The 25,823-nt window shown below is 37.8% G+C and overlaps 1 protein-coding gene across 1 annotated transcript in view; it reads left to right on the top strand.

Moving 5' to 3' along the window:
- The window catches only part of PTPRD (protein tyrosine phosphatase receptor type D), a 325,556-nt gene that overhangs the window by 271,660 nt on the left and 28,073 nt on the right, over positions 1-25,823 (top strand). Inside the window, exons 29-30 of the mRNA XM_044920761.1 lie at positions 1,160-1,279; positions 1,799-1,953. Of these exons, the coding sequence (XP_044776696.1) occupies positions 1,160-1,279; positions 1,799-1,953 (275 nt within the window). The remainder of the gene's footprint in view (positions 1-1,159; positions 1,280-1,798; positions 1,954-25,823) is intronic.

The following is a 25,823-nucleotide window of genomic DNA, read 5'->3' as shown; positions in this document are numbered from 1 at the left end:
AATCCAGAGATTATGGCTTTCGAATCTTCTTTTTTCAACTACACGGTGTGATTCCTCATATAGAATGGTACTAGATTTCTTTACCTAGAGAAATGCATTTCAGTTAAGAATTATTCCCATCTTTTCTTTTAATCTGAGATAGAAAGGGTAAATATATTCTTATCTATGACCTTACTAGAAAATATAGTGTTGTGTTTGTCATTTTTTATTATCCTTTTTAATACCCACAGTACCTAGGAAATTTGAAATGTATTCCAGACTTGGAATTATTTTTCTGTTGCATGTTAAACTAATTGACTTGAATACTTTTTATGTGCTTTTGTTCAACTCCACATAGAAATTGTAGATTATTCATCTGAAATGAATGAATTTTAAATTATTTTAACTTTGCACTAGTGTATGAGACCGGTTTTAAAGAACACACAGCTCTTTTTCCACTACACATTACTGATTTAATTTGTTTTGGATGCAAATACCATTTATCTTGTACTTTTTACAATGCTATGTTGTTTATTATACCTTGATAGATTCACAAATTATGTCTAGTTTTTTTTAAACAAGTGTATTTGGAAATTGTGATAGTTCAAGATGAACTAGTTTATGCCTTTTAAACCTTGATGGGTGAACACTAACTGTCTCACCACATCATTTAAATGGCTGAGCATAATCCTCCTGATGCGATTCATGACATATATCCCAGAACAAACTTGTGTTTTCTTTTTTTATTTATTTTTATTTTGTTAATCACCATACATTGCATCATTAGTTTTTGATGTAGTGTTCCATGATTCACTGTTTGCGTATAACACCCAGTGCTCCATGCAGAACGTGCCTTCTTTCAAATTTGCGTTTTCTTTTCAAATACTCTAAAGTTTCAAATACCTCTTTCCTTATTTTACTCAGCAACAATCTGCAATTTATTTTTCTCCAGGAAAATTGAATCTGTTACTGCTTAGTATTCCTACCAGTTTGAAAAATGTGGTTTATATTGGCATTAGAGCAGTAATTTACATATATGGGATAACAAGAATACATGCCAGAAAAAGATCAACATAAAATGAAATGCAAAAAAGCTGTTTTCCTTCAACAGCAACTCCGAGTGAGGCTAATAGAGAAACTGATGAGCATCTGCCCTGAATGTGTCACTTGTTTCTTCTAGGTGAAGTGTGACCAGTACTGGCCCAGTAGAGGCACAGAAACCCACGGGCTGGTGCAAGTGACGCTGCTCGATACGGTGGAACTGGCCACGTACTGTGTGCGGACATTTGCACTTTACAAGGTTTGCCTTTTATTTTTCCCCCCTCCCTTTCCCCTTTCCATTATTTAAAGAAAGCGTCTTTTGAGAAATCAAGTATCTTAAGACTTTGCTTAAATCTTGATTCCACTGGCAACGGTGAAGAATGAAATAATTCTTCCATTATCACTCAGCAATTTTTCTCCTTGTCCAGCAATTTATAAGTAAATACGGAACTCTCACTCTGAATGGAAGTTTCCACAAATGAAGAATAGATGAAGAAGAGCTAGTTCTTTCTGCAAAATACAACAGGTGCACTCCTGATAGTTACACCTAAAAAATATAATGCTTCTCACCTAAGAATGTTTATCTTCCTGAGCAGATAGTTGTCATTTACAAATAGCTTGGTGTTGATAGCTCCAAAGAGTGCATCTTCCCAAAGGTCATAGGGTAGGGGAAGGAATTAAGATAGCATATTTCCATGTTACCTCTTCCATGTTACTACTCATCACTACAATCTGAGGCTAAGAACACAGAATCTTACCCAGTCTTCCTGCTTCACAGAATGGGTCAAGCGAGAAGAGAGAAGTAAGACAATTCCAGTTCACAGCCTGGCCTGATCACGGCGTTCCAGAGCACCCTACACCTTTTCTAGCTTTCTTACGGAGAGTCAAAACCTGTAACCCTCCTGATGCAGGTCCCATGGTTGTGCACTGCAGGTAAGAACCACTGAGAGCATTTGTTTTTCTCATAGTCAGAATGTCCAAGAGGAAACAGAAAGCTAAATTGTTCCTCATTGGATATTCTCCTTCCAACTTCTTGATTCTCTGGGATAATAGATCTCTTTATAAATAATACAGGTGGATTTTAGTCAAATGAGGTCTGTACTAACATTCATAGAAAGGATTTGATATAGATGAATATGCTTCTCTGGAGGCGATAAGCAACTATGGTTCATGCTATTTTCTCTTTGGAGCAAAAATAAATAAATATATAAACACAAAATTAAGTGTGCACATGGCAATAAATAGATGAAACAGAAAAGAGTTAAGAATCAATCTTGTGATTTGGTTCAAGTTTCATCTGTGTGAGGAATATTCTTTAGAAATAGAGATAGATGGATAGATAGATAGATAATAGATAGATGGATGGATAGATGAATTGCTTGACAAGTTCTCATGGCTTGGGCTGATACAACCTTTTTACTATATATAGGAAAGGAAATTGCCGAACATTGGTTAAACGACTGCCTTCGGCTCAGGTCATGATCCTGGAGTCCCAGGATCAAGTCCCACGTCGGGTTCCCTGCTTAGCAGGGAGTCTGCTTCTCCCTCTGACACTCCCCCCCTCCTGTGCTCTCTCTCTCTCTCTCTCTCTCGCATTCTCTCTCTCAAATAAATAAATAAATAAAAATCTAAAAAAAAAAAAAAACAACCACCAGACATTTAAAAAAAAATACTATAAATATAAAAGCTTTTTTTAAAAGATTTTAATTATTTATTTGACAGAGAGAGAGTACAAGCAGGGGGAGCGGCAGGGAGAGGGAGAAGCAGGCTCCCACTGAGCAGGGAGCCCGATACGGGGCTCGATCCCAGGACGCTGGGATCATGACCTGAGCCAAAGGCAAATGCTTAACTGACTGAGATACCCAGGCGCCCCTAAATATAATAGCTTCTAGATACCTTCTACATATTAGTATTATCAAGTCACATATAGAAAATATACTAATCTGAGTTTTAAAAATTTAATATAAAGACCTATATTTTGGAAGAATTTATTTTATGTACTAGGAGGTAATAAGCCTGTATTTCTTTTGAAATGTATAATTTATGATTATTTTTTACTTAATTCTGAGTAACATTCTTTATATCACCACTCAGATTCTACTATAAATGTGTTTATACATTTTCAATATTTAACTGATTTCTTACCAGTTCCTTAGTTCCTCTCAAGTATCATTACTAACATATTACTAAAGATACCTAATCAGATCCTATATATTACTATACAAACGTATAATTCATATAATCCATAATAGTTCTTTGTAAACCGGGTACTTCAAATATGAGAGAATATGGTTTTTTGCACAGACAAGTAAAATTGCAGTGGGTAAGTATATATGAAAAAAAGAAAGCATCTATCATAAACCACTTCTATCATCACTTAATAGTATAACTCTTTCATATCCCATATTATACTTGAGCATAATACAGTGGATCCTAGAAATGACTCTGTTTTTACAAAAAGATGGGGACAACAGATAGATCAGAATAAAAGCAATAAAATTCACCTGACTAACCCATGCTACAGTGGTAATTGTTAAACAGCAGCCTAGCAGGTTTTGAACAAGGAGATGTTTTATTTCTCTTTCCCAGCAATTTTTCCCCAACAAAAACTAATAACACCACATTATATTTATAGAGTATTTTACAAATTCCAAAACACTCTCCCATGCTTTTCTCTGTTTGATGTTCTTAAAGGTATGTCGGATCAAGAGAAGAGAGCAGAAGAGAAGCTACAGGGTTTGGTTCAAGTACTGAGAGCTAGGAAGCCAGACGTAGTCTGGCTCATGTTTTATAATCTAGTACTTGCTTCTCTGGAACTGACACTATGTTACAGTGTTTTGCATGGTTCTGAAACACTAGAAATTATTTTTCTTAATTTGAGCCAATGCTTTTGCATCTTGACAGCAGATTTCTGGTTCTCCTGCCTGTTGGTTTCAGCAGGCACTAGTTTGACCAGTCGATATACTCTGTCATATATCCTTCTTTGCATATGTCAAAGAGTCACTGTGCTTGGTGACATGTCCCCACCCCTGCTTGGCACCAGCTCCACTTGATTATGAAGATCCCACATGAAATGTTTTCACATGAATTTTGGCTGCAGGATAGGGAAACAGGAAGTTTGGGCTCACTGAAGAAAGGTTGCTGTCATATTCCTAAAGGCAAAAATGCAGTTCACACAGAAACACACATACAGTGATATATACACAAGCGCACACACACACGCACACACACACATTGAGATATATATAAATACGGATAAAAATGAAGTAAACCTAACTTGGACGTTTTCACCAAACATTGTATTTGCATTACAGTTTGAAATACAGCATGTTCCCTGTCTCAAAATATGCTTCCCATTCCTGTAAATTAAAGTGGAGGACCTGGGATACTTGATGGAGTGATTGATTGACTGATTGATCATTTAAAAACACAATTTATCCTCTGTTGATCTTAAGCAAGGTGTAAGGCTTTATGCTAGATACTTAGTTGGGTCCAGAAAAGTTTGCAGGCAAGAAGGAGAGATGAGATAGATAGCTATGTGCATTATTTTGAGAAAATACATACACTCCTATACCCCCACCCCCCGATGTTATGTTAAGCCACCTGGACTCACCTCTGAGAGATACAGACAACTTCAGAGAAATAAGGAAACAAAGATGAATGTGCAGAGCTAATAGCTGTTGACATTTGGAAATGCTGTGCCTGAGGCTCTGGAGAAGCTTTGTATTAAACAGAAAAGTAGGTATATCGGTAGAAGAAATTTATTAGTGACTTTGAAACAATGAGGGAAAGATGCAGGATAAACTGAGCTCTGAGAAATTATCTGTGTTCACCCATAGGTTATCTCATGTGTCTGTGAGAAATCCTGGCCATGTCCACACTGTTACCATGCTAATCAGCATGAATCATTGACATGGATACAGTGTATGTTAAAACCTCAGAGCACAATTTTTCTGATGGAGTGGCAGAGGAAAGTCACTGCAGACAACAACTGCTTGTGTGGAACCCAAGAAATGCTAGTTTAGAAATCATCTCTAAGCAGGAAGAAGCTTTGCAGAAAGCCACAATAGACAAGACACAGAGAGTTATCAATGACGGTCATCGTGATCCTGTTGTAAATAATCACACAAATACTCTGGAATTTAGTAAATACTGTGTTTCATGTTGTGAATTCTCCTATGATAGATTTGACTTTTTCTTCCTCTGTTATGAAGAAGTAGTGACGAAGTCAAACCCAAGCCTTCTGCCAAACAGATCCTGTGAGCATGAAGGAAGTTTTAAATGAAGTCTGGTAGTAGAACAAACAGAGCGGGGAGGAGGCAGAAAAAGAGAAGATTCATGTTCCTCCAGTAGTTCTGTCTGGTGATAAATGTGCCAGGACTAAAAAGAGATACTAAGAGAATAAGAGAAATTCTAACAGTCAGTAGTAAGAAAGAGCTAGGAGGATAGCCTAGTGGTAATCACAGACAAGACTAGGGTCTACCATATTTCTAGAAGAATGGTTCTACAGTCCTAGGAAGAAAGGCCAGCTTTAGCTATCAACCAGTTCATACAGAGCATATCAACTCCACATTAAGAGCGCACACGCTGGGGAGAGACTGCCTGGGTGAAATGCTGGATTGTTTGCTTATGGGCTGTGTGCCTTTGGGCAAGTTACCTCCTATCTGCTATCCTGTGTTTCTTTACTTGTAAGTGGGGTGATCTCTCCACAGCAGTAAGAGTTTCATGAAGATGGAGTGAAATAATATGACATGATAAAGCCCTTAGAACCGTGTCAAATAATTATTAGTATATTAATTATTGAGTAAGTTTTAAAAGCTGTATATATATATATATATTTATATTTACACTCGAGAAAATAATCAACATTAACTTGGATATAATCTATGTGACTGAGCCATGTATCTTATGAATAAACAGATGTTTCTAAATATGCAGTATTTAATGTAATAGATTTTTTAAAAATTTAGATGTTTTCCATCATGGTAATTCCGTCAAATTTTCCCCAGTGACAGAGAACATTTTCTCATTTCCTATGAGCTAGAATCATTTATAATGACAAATCCGTGTTCTTGAAGACCTGAGAAACCATTGAACTCTTAAGAGGATACTGTTAAGGATATATCCTTAAGAGGATACCATTATGGAAATTAATGAGGTGGTTCTTGATGCCATCAAGATGAAGTTTGAACTTAGCATTGTGTTCCTGGCCCTTTATAATCTAGGCTGATGTCTCCCTCATGCCTCATTGTTCACTCTCTTAGCCACCCACTGCTAACTACACATTCCAAATACTTTCATCTCTGGCTCTTGGTAAATGATATTTATACACTCTAGAATTTCACATGTTCCCTTCTCCACCTGCTGATGTTCAATCCTGTTTCCTAATCCACCTCAAGTAGCACTTCCATGTGTATTGCAAAGGTTGCAAACTGACCTCAGATGGTTTTGTTTACATCCGTGCTATATTTTTTTTTTTAATTTGAACTTGAATGCCTTTAAGCTGGAATGCAGTATCCAGTTTTCCAAACCTTCCCTATCCCTATTGTTTTACACACAGCTCAACTCATCCATTTATAGGGATTGCTTCATATTGTAAACATCTGAGTTGAAGTTCTGGAAAATTCTTTTAAGCTCATTTCCCATTCCTCTTCCTGCAGAAAGAATTAAACACTGTATTCTTTGAGCTCTCATAAAATAGGTTCACACTCAGAATATTAAATGTGTACAGATCACATATGCCTTGAAATCCCAGAGGGCATGGCCGATGGATTATGTACATTTGTGTCCAAGCTCTTACATCATAGTAGGTGCTCAATAATTGCTTTCTGAAGTTAATTGAATTCCATGTGGTGTTTTAGAAGTTTTTATAGAAACAGTAAGATCATTTCAGGGCTGGACTGTTTTTTTTTTTTTGTTTCTTTGTTTAACATGAGACTGTATTTTTCTCTCTTTATATTGTGGTATTTCTTATGAGAATTTAATTGTTTTAAATTGCCTTTACCTTTTTTTTTCCTCGTTTATCTTTCTTATACCTATTTCTGAGTCCCCTTTTCTACAACTCTTTTATGTCCTTTTCCACATGCTCTCCATTCCATGATTAAAGATAGACATAGCTCCCTGTTTTTTTAGCCATAATAATAGTTAAACATCCTGTACCCTTCACTGACAGCAAATACTCTTTCTTCTCAACTGGACAGGCCCTATTCGAAGTGTTTTACATATGGTAATGTTTTTTATATATGAATCATCTTCAGGGGTAGGAACCTTATTTTCCCATTTTACACAAGAAGAAACAGAGCCCGAGGAAGACCAACTTCCTCGCCTGAGCTCGTACACTAGTGATGGCCGCCGTGTGCCCTAGGCTGCCCGTGACCATCGACCAAGTGAGCCCGAGCTCGTGCCAAGTGATGGCGGCCGTGTGCCCTAGGCTGCCCATGCCCATCAACCAAGTGAGCCTGAGCTCATGCCAAGTGATGGCGGCCGTGTGCCCTAGGCTGCCCATGCCCATTGACCAAGTGAGCCTGAGCTCCTGCCAAAGTGATGGCCGCCGTGTGCCCTAGGCTGCCCGAGCCCATAGACCAAGTGAGCCCCATCGACCAAGTGAGCCTGAGCTCGTGCCAACGTGATGGCCGCCGTGTGCCCTAGGCTGCCCGGCCCATCGACCAAGTGAGTTTTCCAGCCCCGAGATCACTTGCTGGTCCTCATCTCCATCTTTGGCCACCACTTGGAAGACACTGCACTTTTTAAGCCTATCCTGCTGACCCGGTCAAAATGAGCCACTCCTTTCTTTCTGCTCCCACATCACATGGCCATATTCTAGCCTTTATTTCACTCATTCTGTAGCAAAGGTAATTGTTAGTATGTGAGTCTTTTCTACCCCTTAATCATTTTAGAATAGTCACAGTGGCTACCCATTACTGAGCCATCACCGTTTTCCAGTATCACTCAGCACTTAAGAGATCACTCGTTTAAGCCACAAAACAGTATGTTTTATTTGTGAGGAGCATTAAGCACAGGGAGGTTGTAAATTTGGCCCATTTCAAAGTCCTTGACCTGTTTACTCATCATCGTATCTAGTTCTGACTTTTCTTGTTGCAGAGACTACCTTAGTTCCTTACACTTACCTCCTTAATATATATTTGGTAACTGAATGGTTGTCATATGGTTATTTGCCATGACCTCTTCACATATATCTATGCAGTACATGAGTAGAGACATGCAATATTTTTCTCCTTACTTCTAAATTTTGATTTTGAAAGAAACTAAGGGACAGAACTTTCAAGCTATTTATTAAGCTTTGATTTTCATAGAGGTCATATGTTACATTTCCCCATATTGTTTCACTCTTCCTCTTAGAAAACAAAGAAGTCTTTTTTCCCTTTTCTCCATATTGAGCCCCATTCTTTATGTTGTTCTATAGAAGAATTTGTGGTTTATATTTTACTCATGCCAAAGCAATATGACAACGGATTTGAATTCACTTTTTGTTAAGAATGAATAAATTGGGGTGAATCCATAATTTCAATGTGTCAATTATAAACCCTTTACCCATGGTACTAACTCTGAGTCAAGGTTAACCCCTTTTAGGATAAAGGGAATACATTATCTTTATAGGAGAAATTTATTTGTGAATAAATATGAAGGAAGAGATAGATCAAGACCCCCTAAATCTATCTTCTAAATGAGAAGATTCCAAGAAGAGTAAAATAGACCTTAAGGATAATTAAAGTCATGTACATAGTAGAATCAAACCAGTCTTTAAAACCAGAAAGAATAAGGGCCCCTGGGTGGCTCAATCAGTTAAGTGTCTGCCTTCAGCTCAGGTCATGATCTGGGGTCCTGGGATTGAGCCCCGCATCGGGCTCCCTGCTGAGCGGGGAGTCTGCTTTTCCCTCTCCCTCTGCCCCCCCCCAACTTGCGCCCTCTCTCTCTCATCCCCACACACAAAAAAAGAAATAAAATCTTAAAAAATAATATCCTAAGGAATAGGAACTGAGGGCTAGATGTAGATTAATAATGTTTTGGAAGTATCAATGGACCACTAAGGGTGGTCTGATAAAAATCAAATGATAATTTGGGGTTAGAAAGATTCATAAGATCCAACTTTGTTAATATTTTTTGACTTTATAGGTGAAAGCACAACCAAGGAACTACTTAGATCATATTTACAACATAATCATTTACTTCTAATATCAAACTAATATTGACAAAAATAGACTTTTCAAGGTAAAAAGGTTTTGGAAACAAGGTAAAACATTTTGGAAAATGTTGCATATGATCATAAAAATAAAAAACTTTGTGATCCAAAGGAGCTCAGAGTGCTATGGAAAATTGTTTAATGCACTTTAACCATTCATTGTAAATTCCATCCTTTATTTTCCCCAATGTTCCATTCAAATATCTCTTTAGATCAAAGACCACATGTATTGCCAAAGTATGTGATAGTTTTGAGATGCTGACAAGTGCAAACCATAGACCCATATTTTCCTTAAGTCTGAGATTCATTTTCATATATAAATTAATAAGAGAACCTAGCCTTCTGTAGTTGAAAGACTGGATGGTTAAAAATACCAACATCTCTCGATAAGAAAATGAGTGGAATATACAAATTGTGTCCTTATTTATGGAAATATTTTAAGGTGAGGAGAAGTAATTATACCACATTGAAGCTATTGTGTAGGTTCTGTTCTCATATACTAATAATTGGGCATACAGAGCAAATTCTTAATTTATGAAACAATATGGTGATATAAATCAGGAGGCCAGATCTTCAATAGTTTGATGACACATTCCTATAAGAGAAAAATGCCTTACATGCAGTGAAATAATTTAAGAGTAATTGAACCCAAAGAAAATATTAAAAGGAATTTCATAATGGCTCCAGTAGGTATAAAATATAAAACTCGCACAGAAGGTGTTTGGGGTACTAGGGGGAGAATTCCAGCTACCTGATGAAATGGAAATTTTCCTAGAGGAGAGGTGAGGCCAGTGTTGTAAGAAACAACTAATGCCAGTGTCAGATATCAGGGGTAGGTCCTGAGAATCCCTGCAAGGGCACCTGGGAAACTGTCACCTCTCCATTTCCATCCCATGACCAAGAATAGCAATCAAGTTACTTTTGTGTAGGGAAGTGGCCATTGACAGAGCACCTTTCCATCATCTATTTTATTTAGTCTTTACAACAAAAATAGTAGGGGCATACTATTACCATCTCCACACTACAGATAAGGAAATTGAGACTCTGAGAAGTTAAATGACTTGCTGAAGACCATATACCCAACTAGTAAGTAGAAAGTCTGGCTGAGAACCCATGTTTTATGATTCAAGGTCCTCTCCTCTCTGTCTACACCATACTGCTGTTTTCTATTTTGCCCAATTTATGTTATACAAATGAGAGCAGAACTGTCCCCTGCCCACAACAGAGATGGCTTTTAGCAGGTCCAAAAATCCCCTTTGGGGACAGCATTAAATGGTGGTTAGTATTAAAAATCACTTGAAATCAGCTTATTAGAGCTCAAATCCCAGCTGCACTGTTCACTGCAATTTATTTAACCTTTCTAAGCTTCAATTTCCTGATCAGTAAGGTGGGGATAATAGTAGTATGTCCTTCACAGTATTGTGTATAAAGATTAAATAAGATGATATGTGTAAAGTGACAATTAGGCAGGTACCTGCCACATAGAAAGAAGTCAATAAATGTTCGTACTAATAGATGTTTTTGTTGTCATTGTTTTACCCTACATAAAATTTGTGCTTATTTAAATTGGTTCTCTTACTATCAAACAGCAAAGAACATTATCACATTATCACATTTTTCTGAAATGTGGATTTTGTATGTAATTTGTAACTTAGAAGAGTAGAAAATGTATGGGTGTGTGTATATACATATATTAACCTAGGTGAGTGGTTAACTATTTAACGCTTTAAAATTTAACACTTTAAAAACACATAATACTACATGTAGTAATTATTTCATTGCACTTTAAAAATCTTGTTAAAATAGATTGTTACTATAAGACAAGCTTTTCAACCTCAACACCATTGATATTTGGGTCATATAATTTTTGTTGTGGGAGACTGCCCTGTGCATTGAAGGATGCTTCTCCGCATCCTTGGCCTCTGCCCACCAGATGCCAGTAGAATGCCCCAAGGATTGTGACAATCAAAAATGCCCTCAGACATTGCCAAATGTCCCCTTGGGAGCAAATTCACCCCTGGCTGAACCATTGCTATATGGCAGCTAAACTGATCTTTGATTGTGCAGAATGTATGCATCCAAATGATAGCCCACCTCAAAGCTTTAAAGCTTGAAAACACTTCTTTGAATGGCATCCTCATTTTAAACATTTGAAGACTTCTTTATGAGACTTCCCTTAATAATCCCTTTTTAGAGCATACAATGAGCTAGGCTCATTATTTGAAAAATCAGCCAACAATACCCTCTACCTTGGCCACCCAAACCATACAAACCCACGACTTGGCTCTACATATCTCTTGGCACTTAAAAAAGTAAATAAATAATCCAACTTCAAGGATGAATATATGCCACCATTAGGGAATTCAAAAGAACAGGTGACAGGCTCTTAACTCTACTGCCAAAAAGGAGTTCCAAAAAGTACTTTTGCAGCAAATTAATGCAGCAGTAATAAATCTTCAACCTCCCAAGGTGGCTACTTCTAAGGGCCATGGTCTTTGGGGCTGACAAGTGCTGGGTTTTTTTGCTAGTGTATTAGTCACATTGCTTCATATTCATGCTTGGTATGGACGTCTAGCATTCTGGAAGTTCAAAACATTAAGCCCTAGGAATGTCTTTAAGTGGCATATGACTTAGTGGCTGTCCCCTTTTTCAGTCTCTAGTGGAAACCAAAGATAAAAGATTAGATGGATGGAAGACAAATGAGTCATAATGCAAGACCCCCTGCCCAAACATAAAGGTCCTAAAAATCCCTTGCTCTTTGACTTTTGGGGGGGTATATATTTCTGTGACAGCACATTCTATTTTTAAATCAAAGATTTTATTGAAGATAAGTTTCTTGTGAAATAATTAAACACTTTCATTTATTTATTTTTTGTAGTCCTTCTTCCAAAGAGCTTGAGCTGTCTCTTTCTTTTTCTCTCTTTCCCCATCCCACCTCCCTCCATACTTTTCCCACCTCCCCCACCCCCCAAAAAAAATCCTTCTCCACCTTTCAATCCACCAAGAGAGGGACAGTGGTTAAGACTTTCATTGATATATCTAAATGGACTATATGAGATGGGGCAGTGTTAACTGTAGCTCTTCCATTCTTTTTTTTCTTTTTTTAAGATTTTATTTATTTATTTGACAGAGAGAGAGAGACAGTGAGAGAGGGAACACAAGTAGGGGGAGTGGGAGAGGGAGAAGCAGGCTTCCCGTGGAGCAGGGAGCCCGATGAGGGGCTCAATCCCAGGACCCTGAGATCATGACCTGAGCCGAAGGCAGATGCTTAATGGCTGAGCCACTCAGGCACCCCCTGTAGTTCTTCCATTCTGATAATAAAAGCTAAACATCTACTTGCTCAAATTCCTTTTAACACCTGAAAAGAAAGGATTTTGAGAATTGTGATCTTTTTGAGAAAGTATTTCTTTTCCATTTATCTGGTTTTGTTCATTGGTCTCAGATTGGGTTGGTTTTGAGCATTGGATCTTAAAAAAAAAAGTTATGACCATATTTCTGTTTCTGGTATAGCTGTGTGACTTAGGAATTGGTGACCTCCCTGAGATGGAGGGTGTAGCTATCAGTCAACCACCTCTTATAAATACCAACCCAAACTTACTGGCTTAAAACCACCACAATCTGTTATTTCTCACAGTTCTGTGGGTTGACTTGGGGCCAGGAAGTGGTCTTCTGCTGGCCTCTCCTGAGCTGTCCTTTGCAGCCAGCTGGAAGGCCTGGGAAAGCTAGCTTGTCCCCCTCCCCATGATCTTGCATCCTGGTCTGGTGGTCTCAGAGTTCTGGGGAATCAAAGGAGAAGCTTCTGAGGCCTTTTGAGGCCAAACCTTGGAAGTCACACATCATCACTTTCACCACACTCTTTTGCTCAAAGCAAGGCAGGGGCCAGCCCGGATTCAGGAGGTAATGAAACAGACTCCACTTCGTGATGGGAGAAGCGACAAATGATGTGTGACTTCATTTATCCTGGCACTGAGTTCTATGTCAATGAACCTTATTTACTGGACACATGGAGCTCTTCTCTCCATTCCTGCCAGCCTGGCTAAGTTCACAGTAAATGTTTCTCCTAAGAAGTAAAATCCCCAGGCACACACTAAAATACAGAGGGTTTGTTGTTATTGTTGTTGTTGATACATGAAATAGGTTTAAAAAAAAAGTAGAGGGAAAGTCTATGCAATTTGTTTTGTAACTGCTACCTGATTCTTTTTCTGAAATATCAACATCTGTGGTAGGAGAAATTTATATTCTTTAATCCCATTTCATCCCGTTTCAAAAATAATTTCTTTACATCTTTCTGTAATTTAGGAAATATTAGAGTTCATAGGCTTCTTTTTTAAAATCAAAAATTCCAGGAATATGATTCATTCACAGTGAATCATAGACCTGGAAGGGACATCTCAAGCTTCCCAAATAACTCCCCCTTCCCCTTTCCTTCTCTCTCTCTTCTCTCTCTCTTGCCTTCTTCCTCTCTACCTCCCCACCTCCCCTTCCCTTTTCCACTCCATCTCTTTAATTTCAGAGATAAGAAAATAAAATGAGGCCCAAGGAGGTTGACAGTTTTCCCATAGACTCTTTCTGGACTCAAGTCTTCTGACTCTTCCAGTATATTTCCCACTGCATTATAGTCCTTTTAATTTTGGTCCAGTTAATTTGACTAAGGAGTCCCTTAACATTTTCTAGCTGAATTAGGAAAATAGCCAAAAAACACCTATATAACAGCAGGGACCCATTATGTTTGAAACTAAGATGGTCAGAATAGGTAATTTTGATGCATTAGAGCCAATTAAGTGTCACAGATCTTTAAGACCATGACTGATTGAAAGAAGGGTTGAGGGGTAGCTGGGCAGCAGCCTGGATCTGCCTGGCACCCAGGTGGTCAGTAAGACCAGCGCAGCAGAAATGGTAGAGGGATGCCACAGGGAGAGGGAGAGAATGTTAGAGATAAACTCCTCTTGCTTTGCAGTAATGCCTGGAGCCATGATGGTGAAAACCACTCAGGCCACTAAAAATGACTTTACATGCTGGCTTGGCAGCCCTGCCCTGGTTCGGACTGCGGTCTTATGTATCTGCCGCTCCGCTGGAGCTCCAGCCTGGCTGTGCCATGGCTGTAGTGGGAGCTTTTTGTGGCCATATGCCTGGGAGGCTCATCATCCACAATTTCCTCATCCCAGGCTCCAGCCAAGTGCAGCAGATGCTATTGTTACCTCTTCTATTGAATAAAGTAGGAAGCAAAGAGAGAAAGAAATTTGTCAATATTGTTTTTCTGCTGGAATCGAAATAAAAACTGTGTGTGGTATATTGTCTGATAGTAACCCATGTGCCAAATCCCCATTTTGTGTAACACACTTACATAAGATAAGGATCTGCCCCTATATTTCTTAACATAATGTAAATGACCTTCTCCATTCTACTGTAAATGTGTTATAATTATAGCTATTCGGGCTTCTGAATTTGGATTTGTGCTTTTTCTTGCTTCTGACCATGCCATCTGCTGGAATCACTTATATTTCTTTCACACACTCACAGTGTTTGTTATATGCCCTAAATCTAGCTGTGCAAAACTCTGAAATCTTTTATGTAAATAAACAAATGTTTAGCAAGTATTTTTAAATACTTTGCCTTGATAAGTAGCATTAATAAGGTATATTTGTGTTTCTAAAGAAAGTACAGCTGCTGAGATAATTTCTTGCAGAAATGTATGAGGTAACACCGAAATCAGAAGAGAATCTTGAAATAAAAAATTCCTGCATGTATAAATGGTTTCTGTGCTGAAGATAAACTAAATGATGATAAATTAAGCAAACAGGAAGCCTCTTTTTGGCATAGAACATACCTGAGGTGGGTGTGGGGGTGTGTGGAAGGAGGTCTTAAAACTCTACTAAGCCCCCAGACCACCACCACCCCAGTGTTACCCTATGAAACCTTTTCAGCCTGAATAAGACACTGATGACCCTGCAGAGTCCTGTTGATTTCCACTGTTCTACTCTTACCAGACTGGCTAGGTGCACTGTGAATTTCCTTCATAGGATGGGAGAAGAAAAACAAAACCCTATGTGTAACCCAAAACACAGGTTCTTTTGCCAATCTATGAAATAAGAAAGCAGAAAAAAAGGCCATTTAATATCTTCCAGAATTGCTACCTAAATTTTCGCTATCATTTTTTTTTTTAATTTCCTGATTTGTTTTTTCCTTTTGGATCCATAACTGCCCCCAGATTTGTATGGAAGAGATGTGGGTTGGAATGCCTTTTTCTATCTGTACTTTTTCACCTCATTGCCATGGTCTCTAGCCATAAAGAGCAGGGCTAAGCAAGCAGAACCTCCTCTTGCCACTGAGGCTAGGCTGTTAACACAATTTGACCTACCCGTTGCCTGATACAGATTGAGAATGCTGGGTTTTTTATTACACTATGCTTTGAGACTACGCTCAATTTGAATACTATATGTGAATATAGAAAATAAATATACGAAAGATGCAACCTCAGTAGGTCACAGTAGTAAGCCTCTAAATTTTATCAAGAGCCAAAGTTGTTAGATTTTAATGTGGACAAAAGAGGACCATAGATTGAGGCAAAATATGAGGCATGTTTCACATATGTCTTAGAACCCTAGTGAAAATCAAACTTCCTAGAGTAGTTCATACGTAGTAGGGAATTTAAAAATGCAAGGCAACAAATGAAGCTCTTAGATCTTAAAGCTTTTACTGTAAGTATATGCTAATAAGAACTACTCAGAATTCCATGACTTTCACTCCATATTTTCTTTCAAGCTAAGAAATGAAAATTACACATCTAGAAAAATAAGAGATATTGGACTGCCCTAAAACTATGAAATCTTTTGCAAATCACTTGCCTGCCTGAGTATCTATTCCTCTAGGAAGGTAAAGAACAATCTGGTCATTTGCCAAAGACATCTTTTCTACATGGGAAAACTGCATAAAATTTGGTAACTTTGGAAATGGTGGTGATGATGATGATGATTAGGTATTTTGGCTTTATGAAAAATGTTTTCTCTACCTTCAAATTCAGTCCCAACTTGGGTTCACAGGTGAACAGTCACTGTAGAAAAACAAGTACTGTGTGATCTCTCATATGTGGAATCTAACACACACACACACACACACACACACACACACACACACACCAAAAAACAAGCTCATAGATACAGAAAACAGATTGGTGGTTGCCAGAAGCAAGGGGGATGCGGTGGGAGAAACAAACAAAGGGGGTTGAAAAGTTTAAATAAAAATAATAATAATTAATCAATTAAAAGTCTCACATTGTCAACCTTAACCCAGCTCGAATTCTAATCATTTGGGCAAAGGGTCTTGCTTGGTCTGGACTCTTGCTCACTACTTTCATATGAAAAACCATAACCAATCATGTTGCAAACCACAGAATTCTTTATAACCTGTGGTTAACATTTCATCCCTCTTTTGTGTGTCTGGAAATGATTGACTTGGCTTCAGATTATTTTCTCTGATGTACTACAGCCTGAAATTCACTTGTTATCGTGGTTCAATTAAACTCAAACTTATTGATTTGTAGGGTACAATAGGAAAGCCACAAGCTTAGCAATATCTCTCCTAGAATTCAGTAAGAAGCTTTGTGAATGTATCAGTTAGAAGAGCAGTGTGTATATGCCTTTGTTGTTGTGTTTATATTTCCCAAAGGCTTAAGAATAAATACATTTTAAAAATTTGAAATGGTAAGTCTGCATGTAAGTCATTTTTAGCATGAATCTTCATGGCATACATAGCATGCAAAGGTACAGCAGTTCCTAAGGTGAACTTCACACCTTTTGCTGAATACTGTCTACATTTCCAAATAGATAATCTCATCAAGCAGCACCTCTGGAATTATCACTAATTTCCACAGTCTCTTTTTAAAGCTGCATCATATCACAGTTTGGCTAGGACATAAGAAACTTAGGTCCAATCTTAGCTATTGGAACTCAGTTAATGGTTCTAAACTACATCTTCTTTGTTATTTTTCCCCCTGAGGGAACCTACACTTGGAAAGAGCTTTATTTTAGGGAGAAAAATAGTCTGTTTTTCCTAAATTTTTTAGTGTAACATTTCAAACATACCCGGGTGCAGAGAGAATATATAATGAACCCCTAAGCACCTGTTATCAACATTTCAAGCAGTGTTTATATAAATGGCAGTTCATTTTCTATTTTTTAAAAGAAACTCATTACATAACTGCCACTCAACATTTGAGATTTTAATAACCTGGGCAGCCTTTTCTCAGGTAAATGTTCAATTTCCATGAACATACTTAATGTAAAGGGCATTCCTTACCACTTGCTCAGCTCCCAGGGAAGGATGCCTGGAATCTGTCCCATGCCACCATGATCTTGCACTGCTTCTTTAAGTCTAACATTTTTACAGCATCATTGTTTTAATATTATAATTATTTGTGTTTGATTAACAGACAGTGTAATCTTAGTTTCAGCTGGACAACATAGTAATGTAACAGTTCTAGACATTACCTGGTGGTTACCACAGTGAGTCTAGTCATCATCTGTAACCAAACATCATTTCTACAATCTTATTGACCGTATTCCCTATGGTGTACCTTTCACCTCCATGACTTATTTACTTTGGAACTGGAAATTTGTACCTTTTCTTCCTTATCTATTTAACTCGTGTTTCCACCCACCTACCTTTTGTCTACCACCTGTTTGTTCCCTCTATTTAAGAGTCTGGGTTTGTTTTGTTTTGGTTTGGTTTGGTTTGGTTTTTTGTTTGTCCCTTTTTACTTTGTTCATTTGTCTTGTTTCTTTAATTCCATATATGAGTGAAATCTTAGGGTATTTATTTTTCACTGTCTGACTTATTTGACTTATTATACCCTCAGGGTCCATTCATATTGTTGCAAATGGCAAAATCTCATTCTTTTTTATGGCTGAGTAATGTTCGTGTGTGTGTGTGTGTATGTGTGTGTGGGTGTGACCTCTTCTTTATCCATTCATCTATCAATGGACACTTCTGTATGGCTGTTGTAAATAATGCTGCAATAAACACAGGGCTGCATATATCTTTTCGAAATAGTTTTTGTTTGTTTGTTTTCTTTGGGTAAATACCAAGTAGTGGAATTACTGGATCATATGGTATTTCTATTTTTAATTTTTTGAGGAAGTTCCACACTGTTTTCCACAATAGTCGCACCAGTTTACATTCCCACCAACCCTGCATAAGGGTTCCTTTTTCTCCACATCCTCACCAACACTTGTCCTTTCCTATCTTTTTGATTCTTGTCATTCTAACAGATGTGAAGTGATATCTCATTGTTATTTTGATTTGCATGTCCCTGATGATTAGTGATATTGAACATTTTGTCATGTGTCTGTTGGCCATCTGGGTGTCTTCTTTGAAAAAATGTCTGCTCAGGTCATGTGCTCATTTTTAATTGGATTATTATTGCTTTTTGGGGGGAGTTGAGTGGTAAAAGTTCTTTATATATTTTGGATATTAACCTCTTATCAGATATATCATTTGAAAATACCTTCCGCATTTAATAGGTTGCTTTTTTGTTTTGTTGATGGTTTCCTTCACTGTGCAAAAGCTTTTTATTTTGATGGAGTCGCAACAGTTTATTTTTGTTTTTGTTTCCCTTGCCTCAGGAGACATTTCTCGAAAAATGTTTCTATGGCTGAGGTCATGGAGATTACTGCCTATTGTCTACTTCTAGGACTTTTGTGGTTTCAAGTCTCACATTTAGGTCTTTAATCCATTTTGAGTTCATTTATGTGTATGGTGTAAGAAAGTGGCCCACCTTTCTCCTTTTGTACATAGCTGTCCAGTTTTCCCAGCACCATTTGTTGAAGAGACTGTCTTTCTCATTTTATATTCTTGCCTCTTTTGTGATAGATTAATTGGCCATACAAATGCGGATTTATTTCTGGGCTTCTTGTTCTGTTCCACTGGTCTGTGTGTCTCATTTTGTACAGTATCTTACTGTTTTGATCTACAGCTTTTTGTGTATCTTGAAACCTAGAATTGTGATACTACTGACTTTGTTCTTTTTTCTCAAGATGCTTTGACTATTTGGGATGTTTCTGATTCCATACAAATTGTAGAATTATTTGTTCTAGTTCTGTGAAAAATGTTGATACTTTGATAGAGATCGCATTGAATCTGTAGATTGCTTTAGGTAGAATAGATGTTTAACAATATTAGTTCTTCCAATCCATGAGTGTGGCGTATCTTTCCATTAAAGGTATCAAATTTTGAAATGGTTCCAGACTATTGAAACCACCTCCCTCTTTGGAAAACTTGTTTCCAAAACTGTACTTAGCAAATTTTGACTTGCAGACAACTATATTTTTATTCAATGCATTTATTTTAAAATTAAATATTATTTTTTAAAGGCTCAGTTCATCATAGGCCCATCACTGATATTTAACATCCAATGCCTCACACTCCCCTGTTTAAAGCTTCCTTATTTTAATCTGTGAAAGGAAAGAATTCAGAAATTATTAGCTACCTGATTTAGAAAAAAAGAGAACAAAAGAAAAATAAAAATAGCAATTTTGCAAATCCAAATGGTGAGCATTTCCCAGACAATTAATGGTACACATAATCCAACGAATGATTTTCATACCCATTCTGTACTCTATAAGAAGTATAGAAACAAAATTCAGACTATCTCATTAATTAATGTATGTGCATACCGTGTCCTGAGTTGTTGATAAATGTTATGTGGGGAGTTTTTTCTATAGTCAAGTAAGGTATGGGTTAAACTAAGTTAAATTACTTTACAACAGAGTTCCTCAATCCTATAAAATACTCATTTCTATTGTGAACTTTCAAGAGGGAATTTCTGAAACTTATTTAAACACGGAACTCTATCCCTCGCCCCTTGGCATTCCTTTTTTTTTTTTTTTTTTTAAGTTTTTATTCAGATTCCAGTTAGTTAACATAGAGTACAGTATGAGGTCCAGGTGTACAATATAGTGATTCAACACGTCCATACATCACCCAGTGCTCATCGCATCAAGTGATTCCTTAATCCCCATCACCTATTTTAACCATCACCCCGCTCATTTCCCCTCTGATAACCATCAGTTTGTTTCTTGGTTTGCCTCTCTCTTTTTTTTTCTTTTTTTCTTATTTGCTTGTTTTGTTTCTTAAATTCCACATATGAGTGAAATCATATGGTATTTGTCTTTCTCTGACTGACTTATTTCACTTAACATAATACTCTCTAGCTCCATCCATGTCATTGCAAATGACAAGATTACATTCTTTTTTATGGCTGAGTAATATTCCATTGTATATATATACCAATTCTTTATCCATTCATCTGTTGATGGACATCTAGGCTCTTTCCATATTTTGTCTGTGGTGGACATCGTTTCTATAAACATTGGGGTGCATGCACCCCTTTGAATCAATCTCTCCATCTGTTAAACTTAAGGGATGGGCTTGGAGGTGGTTCTTAAACTTTAGCATGCATCAGGATCACCTGAGGGGCATGTTGAAACTCAGGTTGTTTCTGGGCTCCAGAGTTTCTGATTCTGTAGGTCAAGGTAGGGCCCCCAAATCTGCATTTCTAACAAATTCCAAAATGATGCTATTGGTCAGGGGTAGCACTTTGAGAACCACTGGATTAGATCATCTCCAATATCCCTTTCAAGTCTAAAATCTGATTCACTTGTGTATGACATTGTTTTATCCTTACAAGATAGAAATAAGGAAATAAAATGGAATATTAGTTTCATTAGTTCATTAGTATAAGTCTTTAAAACAAACCATGCAAGAATAGAAAAGTTGCATTATCTACTCTGCCATTAGCCAATGAATTAAAATATTAAACTCTAGCTCCTTAATTCATAGAAAAAAATAGTAAGGAAATCAACATTTATCAAGAATATATTAATTAGAAGGCATTTTTTTTTTTGCCAACAATAACCTTGTAGCAACCTTTAGGAATGGGTTTAAATTTTACAGATGAGAAAACTGAGGCTCAGGGAGGATAAATACATGACCTAACATCACACAGCTAGCAAGTGAAAGAGCCAGATGTTGAATCTCTAAAGCCCATGTTCTTTCCACTTACCAAACTGACTCATAAAACAAGCATATCACATCACTGCTTTCCCTGTCACACTTACGTGAAAACAAAATAGTCCATTTCACCAACTCAGCCAAGACTTCAATTATGTTTAAATTATTTTAATCAGTAAAAAGTAAGCTTTTAAGAAAAAAAAATGGGCTTCTTCAGGGTGAGTATTAACTTCCACAGGCAAAAGCTGAATTTCTTCCCTGGACTGTAATACCCAACCATTAGAGATATGAGGTCAGAAATGGTATCTAGGAGTTCAGCATTGCCTCTTTCTCCCCTGGATCTATGCAACACATGAAAAAGACAATAAATACTTGATGGATAAGTGAACATGAGTGGAAGTGTCATTATCCAAAACAATACCAGAGCAAAGCCATGCAAGAATTCTAAATGGCATAATCTGTGTTGTATAGGTAAAAAAAATAATAATAATAAAAGGGCAGTAGCATTATTCTTAAAATATCAAATAAATGGTTTCTCTTGTTAGTTGGTTGGGAGAGAGGCTGGAAGTAGGCTATGGACCAGATACTGTGGGCACCAAGCCCTGTAGGATACTTTACATTCATTATATGTGAGGCTGTGTAAATGTTGAGTCTGGGGCTTGCATTCTAATTACCATTATGTCTGGTATTAATGGAAATGTATGCTGTAACCCTGAGAATTATCAGGGTAATAAGCATCCCATTCCCAATATCTTCCTCCCTATATGAGGTAGATTAAGTCTGCAAAGAGAAGCACTTAGTGCCCCCAGAAAGGGAAGCACCATATAGTGTCCCTGATGTTAAGAAAAAGTTTATTTTCCTTGAATGGGTTCCTTACTAAGGAGCAGTTTGCCCATCCCTGATCGCTACATTCCCTCCACTTCCAGAACACACAGACAGGAAATAAAACAAGCTATTGCTCCTCTCAAATGCAGTATTATTTGCTGCTAATATGGTCTCTGCTGAATCCAGCCAAGGGTTTGCCCCTCTACAGAGGGTTCCAGTCCACTAAGGAAGACAGCTTGGGTTCCCAAAATTGGCCTAAACTCCGTGTGTGAGGTTGCTGAGGCATGTGATAGAATGAGCATTTGCCAAGCTGTTCCTGTATCTCTTGGGAAGCTGCTAAAATGAGGCATTGCCTTTGAAGAGAATCCTCCAAAGGTCTTCCTGCAAAGTTAGGGAAAGCAGCTCATCCATAGCCATGATTGGAGAGCAAGGAAGAGTTGGTGCCCAGCAAAAATAATCCCACAGCATGTCAGATTCCTTCTGACAGCTGTTGGTTATGGCAGGCATCTCGGGTTCTATGCACATGGGATGTCAGATGTTATTGAGTTAATTCTTCAGTAGATTAAATGCCTTATCAATTACTTAAATATAATAATTTAGAAGTGTCTTTAAGGAAAGGGTAAATTTTCAGCCCCTTGCCGCGGTGCGTGCCTGTGGTCTCATTTACTGGGGAGGCTGTAGCAGGAGGATGGGTTGAGCCAGGAGTTCTGAGCTGCAGTGAGCTATGCCCATTAGGTGTCTGCACTAAATTCGGCATCAATATGGTGACCTTCTGGGAGCAGGAAACACCAGGTTACTTAAGGAGGGTTGAGCTGGCCCAGGTTGACAACAGAGCAGGTCAAAACTCCCATACTGATCAATAAAGGAGCAGATTCTCAGATGCTGCCATTCATCATCTGTATATTTTAATGCTTACGAATATTTCCATATAATTAATACCGTAAACAGTAAGTGCTGTAATTTCTTTTGACCTATGTTGCCATTAGATACATTACTTGATCAGTGCTCTCAATGAATCATTTTATACACACGTATTTAGTTAATTGGTTATTTTTTTTCCTGCCTGTGTTTATGTGTAATATACTCTATAAGGGGAAGGAAATCAGCCCACTTGCAGCTGAGTCTGGTAAAAGAGCAATTAGGTTCTATCGGAACAAACAGCTGTCAATAATGATTTCTGAATTAAAATTACTAGCAAAGAAAGGAATCTAGACATCTGCAGGAAATGTGAAAATATTTTTATAACCTAATAGCTGAGATCTGGACAGGGGTATCACTGAGTTTTCCCAGCTGTACCTGCAATGTATTTTGAAATATTCCCAGACTGAAAGAACACTGAAATTCATTGCATAAACTAGGCTGCATTTTTTTTAATGTTAGCTGCCTTTGAACAGTGTGTATTTTGATTTCATGTAATCAGCATGAAAACTTTCTAATTCAAACTACTTTGTTGTGCCCCCAGTCATAAAATGTAGCTTAAAAATAGTTCTGTTATCTTTGTATTGTGTCTTTCCAGTCAAGGTTCTGCTGTTTGGACATTTTTCTTTCTGTCTTTGGAAAAATATTTTTGGGTCTTATTACATGATATCCGATTTGCTCATATTGGGGTTGTTTCTCACAAAGAAAACTTGCAAGGTGGGCTTTTGACATCTGAGTTTTAGTACAAGATAATTCCATATATGTGCAGGTATCTGGAGATAGTAAAGTATGTGGTCTTAAAAAAAAAAATGGACCATACATTTTTGAGAACAAACTTCACAGTCTTCCTTTTGCATTGAAATTTTAAGGTGGTTAGGTCAAAAAACCTACGTGAATGACAGGTGATGATTTTTATTTTAAAGGTCACTTTATTTTTTAAAAGATTTTATTTATTTATTTTTATTTATTTGAGAGAAAGTATTAGAGAGGGAAAGAGAGAGAGCTCGAGCAGGGGGCAGAGGCAGAGGCAGAGGGAGAGGTAGAAGCAAGCTTCCTGCTGAGCAGGGAGCCTGATGCAGGGCTCAATCTCAGGACCCTGGGATCCTGACCTGAGCTGAGGGCAGACGCTTAACTGAGCCACCCAGGTGCCCCAAGATTTGTTTTTAATTTATATATATACGTGTATATAAACACACATATATACATGAGCATAGATAATTAGGAATGTATTTGATACATTTCTTGCCCCCATTTACTTATAAAAATATGAGAAGAGTATTATTTCTGTACCCTATGGCCCATGAACTGGCAGCAACAGCAACACTTTGGAGCTTGCTGGAAATGCACAATCTTGAGTTCTACTCCACACCTACTGAAGTGGAATCTCTAGGGCAGAATCCAGGAATCTCCTTTTTTTTATTATGTTATGTTAATCACCATACATCACATCATTAGTTTGTGATGTAGTGTTCCATGATTCATTGGAATGTATGTGTATAATACCCAGTGCTCCATGCAATACATGCCCTCTTTAATACCCATCACCAGGCTAACCCATCCTACCAGCCCCCTCCCCTCTAGAACCCTCAGTTTGTTTCTCAGAGTCCATCGTCTCTCATGGTTCGTCTCCCCCTCTGATTTGCCCCCCTTCATTTTCCCTTCCTACTATCTTCTTCTTTTTTTAACATATAATGTATTACTTGTTTCAGAGTAGGAATGTGTGCATCAATGCCTAGTGGTACATTGCCTGGTGATTGATACATAGAAGAGGAATCTCTCATTTTGTATATATTGAATTGAATTATTGAATATTTTCATCTATTTGTTGTCACAGTCTTGTGACTGTGTTCCCCATCTCCTGGTATCACTCTGCATGAGAGGCAAACCCTGTCCTCCCTACTCACATCACCAAACGTGACCAGTATGTCATTCTAAATACACTTAATACTCATTTGCACTAATTAAGTAGTCCTCAGGTATGAATACTATGCTTACTGAAAGCCATCCATCTATCTGGAGCAGATAGAGCTGACATCGGTATAACTAGTTAATACATAGCCAGGTACACAAAGATCTATTTTGCAGTGCTTCACAGCCACTTAATGCATTTCTCTTGGGGCAGTTGAATAGAGTGGGGGATCTAATGTTTCATGATTAAAGGACAGTTACAAGCACAGCATATCTCTTTTAGACCAACATTCTTACAGCCTCAATTGATAGAATCATGGACCTAGGGTCCATCTGAGAGCTCTAAGGAAAACTGTCATCTGTTTCCAGTAAACCCCCACTGCTAGAAGCATGAGTCTGGGAAAGAGGAGACATAGACCCAAGCCTCAACTCTCAGCTGTGCTCTAATAGCCACATGATCTTGGTCAAATTCTTAACCCTCTCTAGGACTCAGTTTCCTCCTTTGAAAAATCCAAGTAGGCAGATGATTTTGAAGAGGTTAGGAGAAATACTGATGCAGTAATTCAGAAACCTGTGAGTTTAGGAGGCCAGATCAGACCCATGGGGACACAACACAAAGGCCTGCTGGGGGCCTGCAGGAGGTTATAAATAAGTGAGGCAGACCCTGTATAAGACAGTAGGTAGATTGATTGTAGTGAGACTGAGATTCTTACTGCCTTACAAAAAAAAGCTTGTGGGAATCAAACAAAAGGACCAAACGAAACATAGAGATACCAGTTTGTAACCTCGATTTAGAGCCTTTAAAACCGTTGGACCATTTATGTTTAAATGAACATAATAGCACCTTTGAAAAGCCAAAACAAAAAACCCTGAAAGTTTGCCCTTATGGGAAAACATTGACATCTTTCCCAAAATGATTGAAATAAAGTTGCTGAAGTTCAATTGC

This window comes from Neomonachus schauinslandi, chromosome 13 (assembly GCF_002201575.2).
Source record: "Neomonachus schauinslandi chromosome 13, ASM220157v2, whole genome shotgun sequence".
In the NCBI taxonomy this organism is placed as follows: domain Eukaryota; kingdom Metazoa; phylum Chordata; class Mammalia; order Carnivora; family Phocidae; genus Neomonachus; species Neomonachus schauinslandi.
Note: the sequence above shows the minus strand (reverse complement) of the source record. Positions and strands in the feature narration are given on the sequence as shown.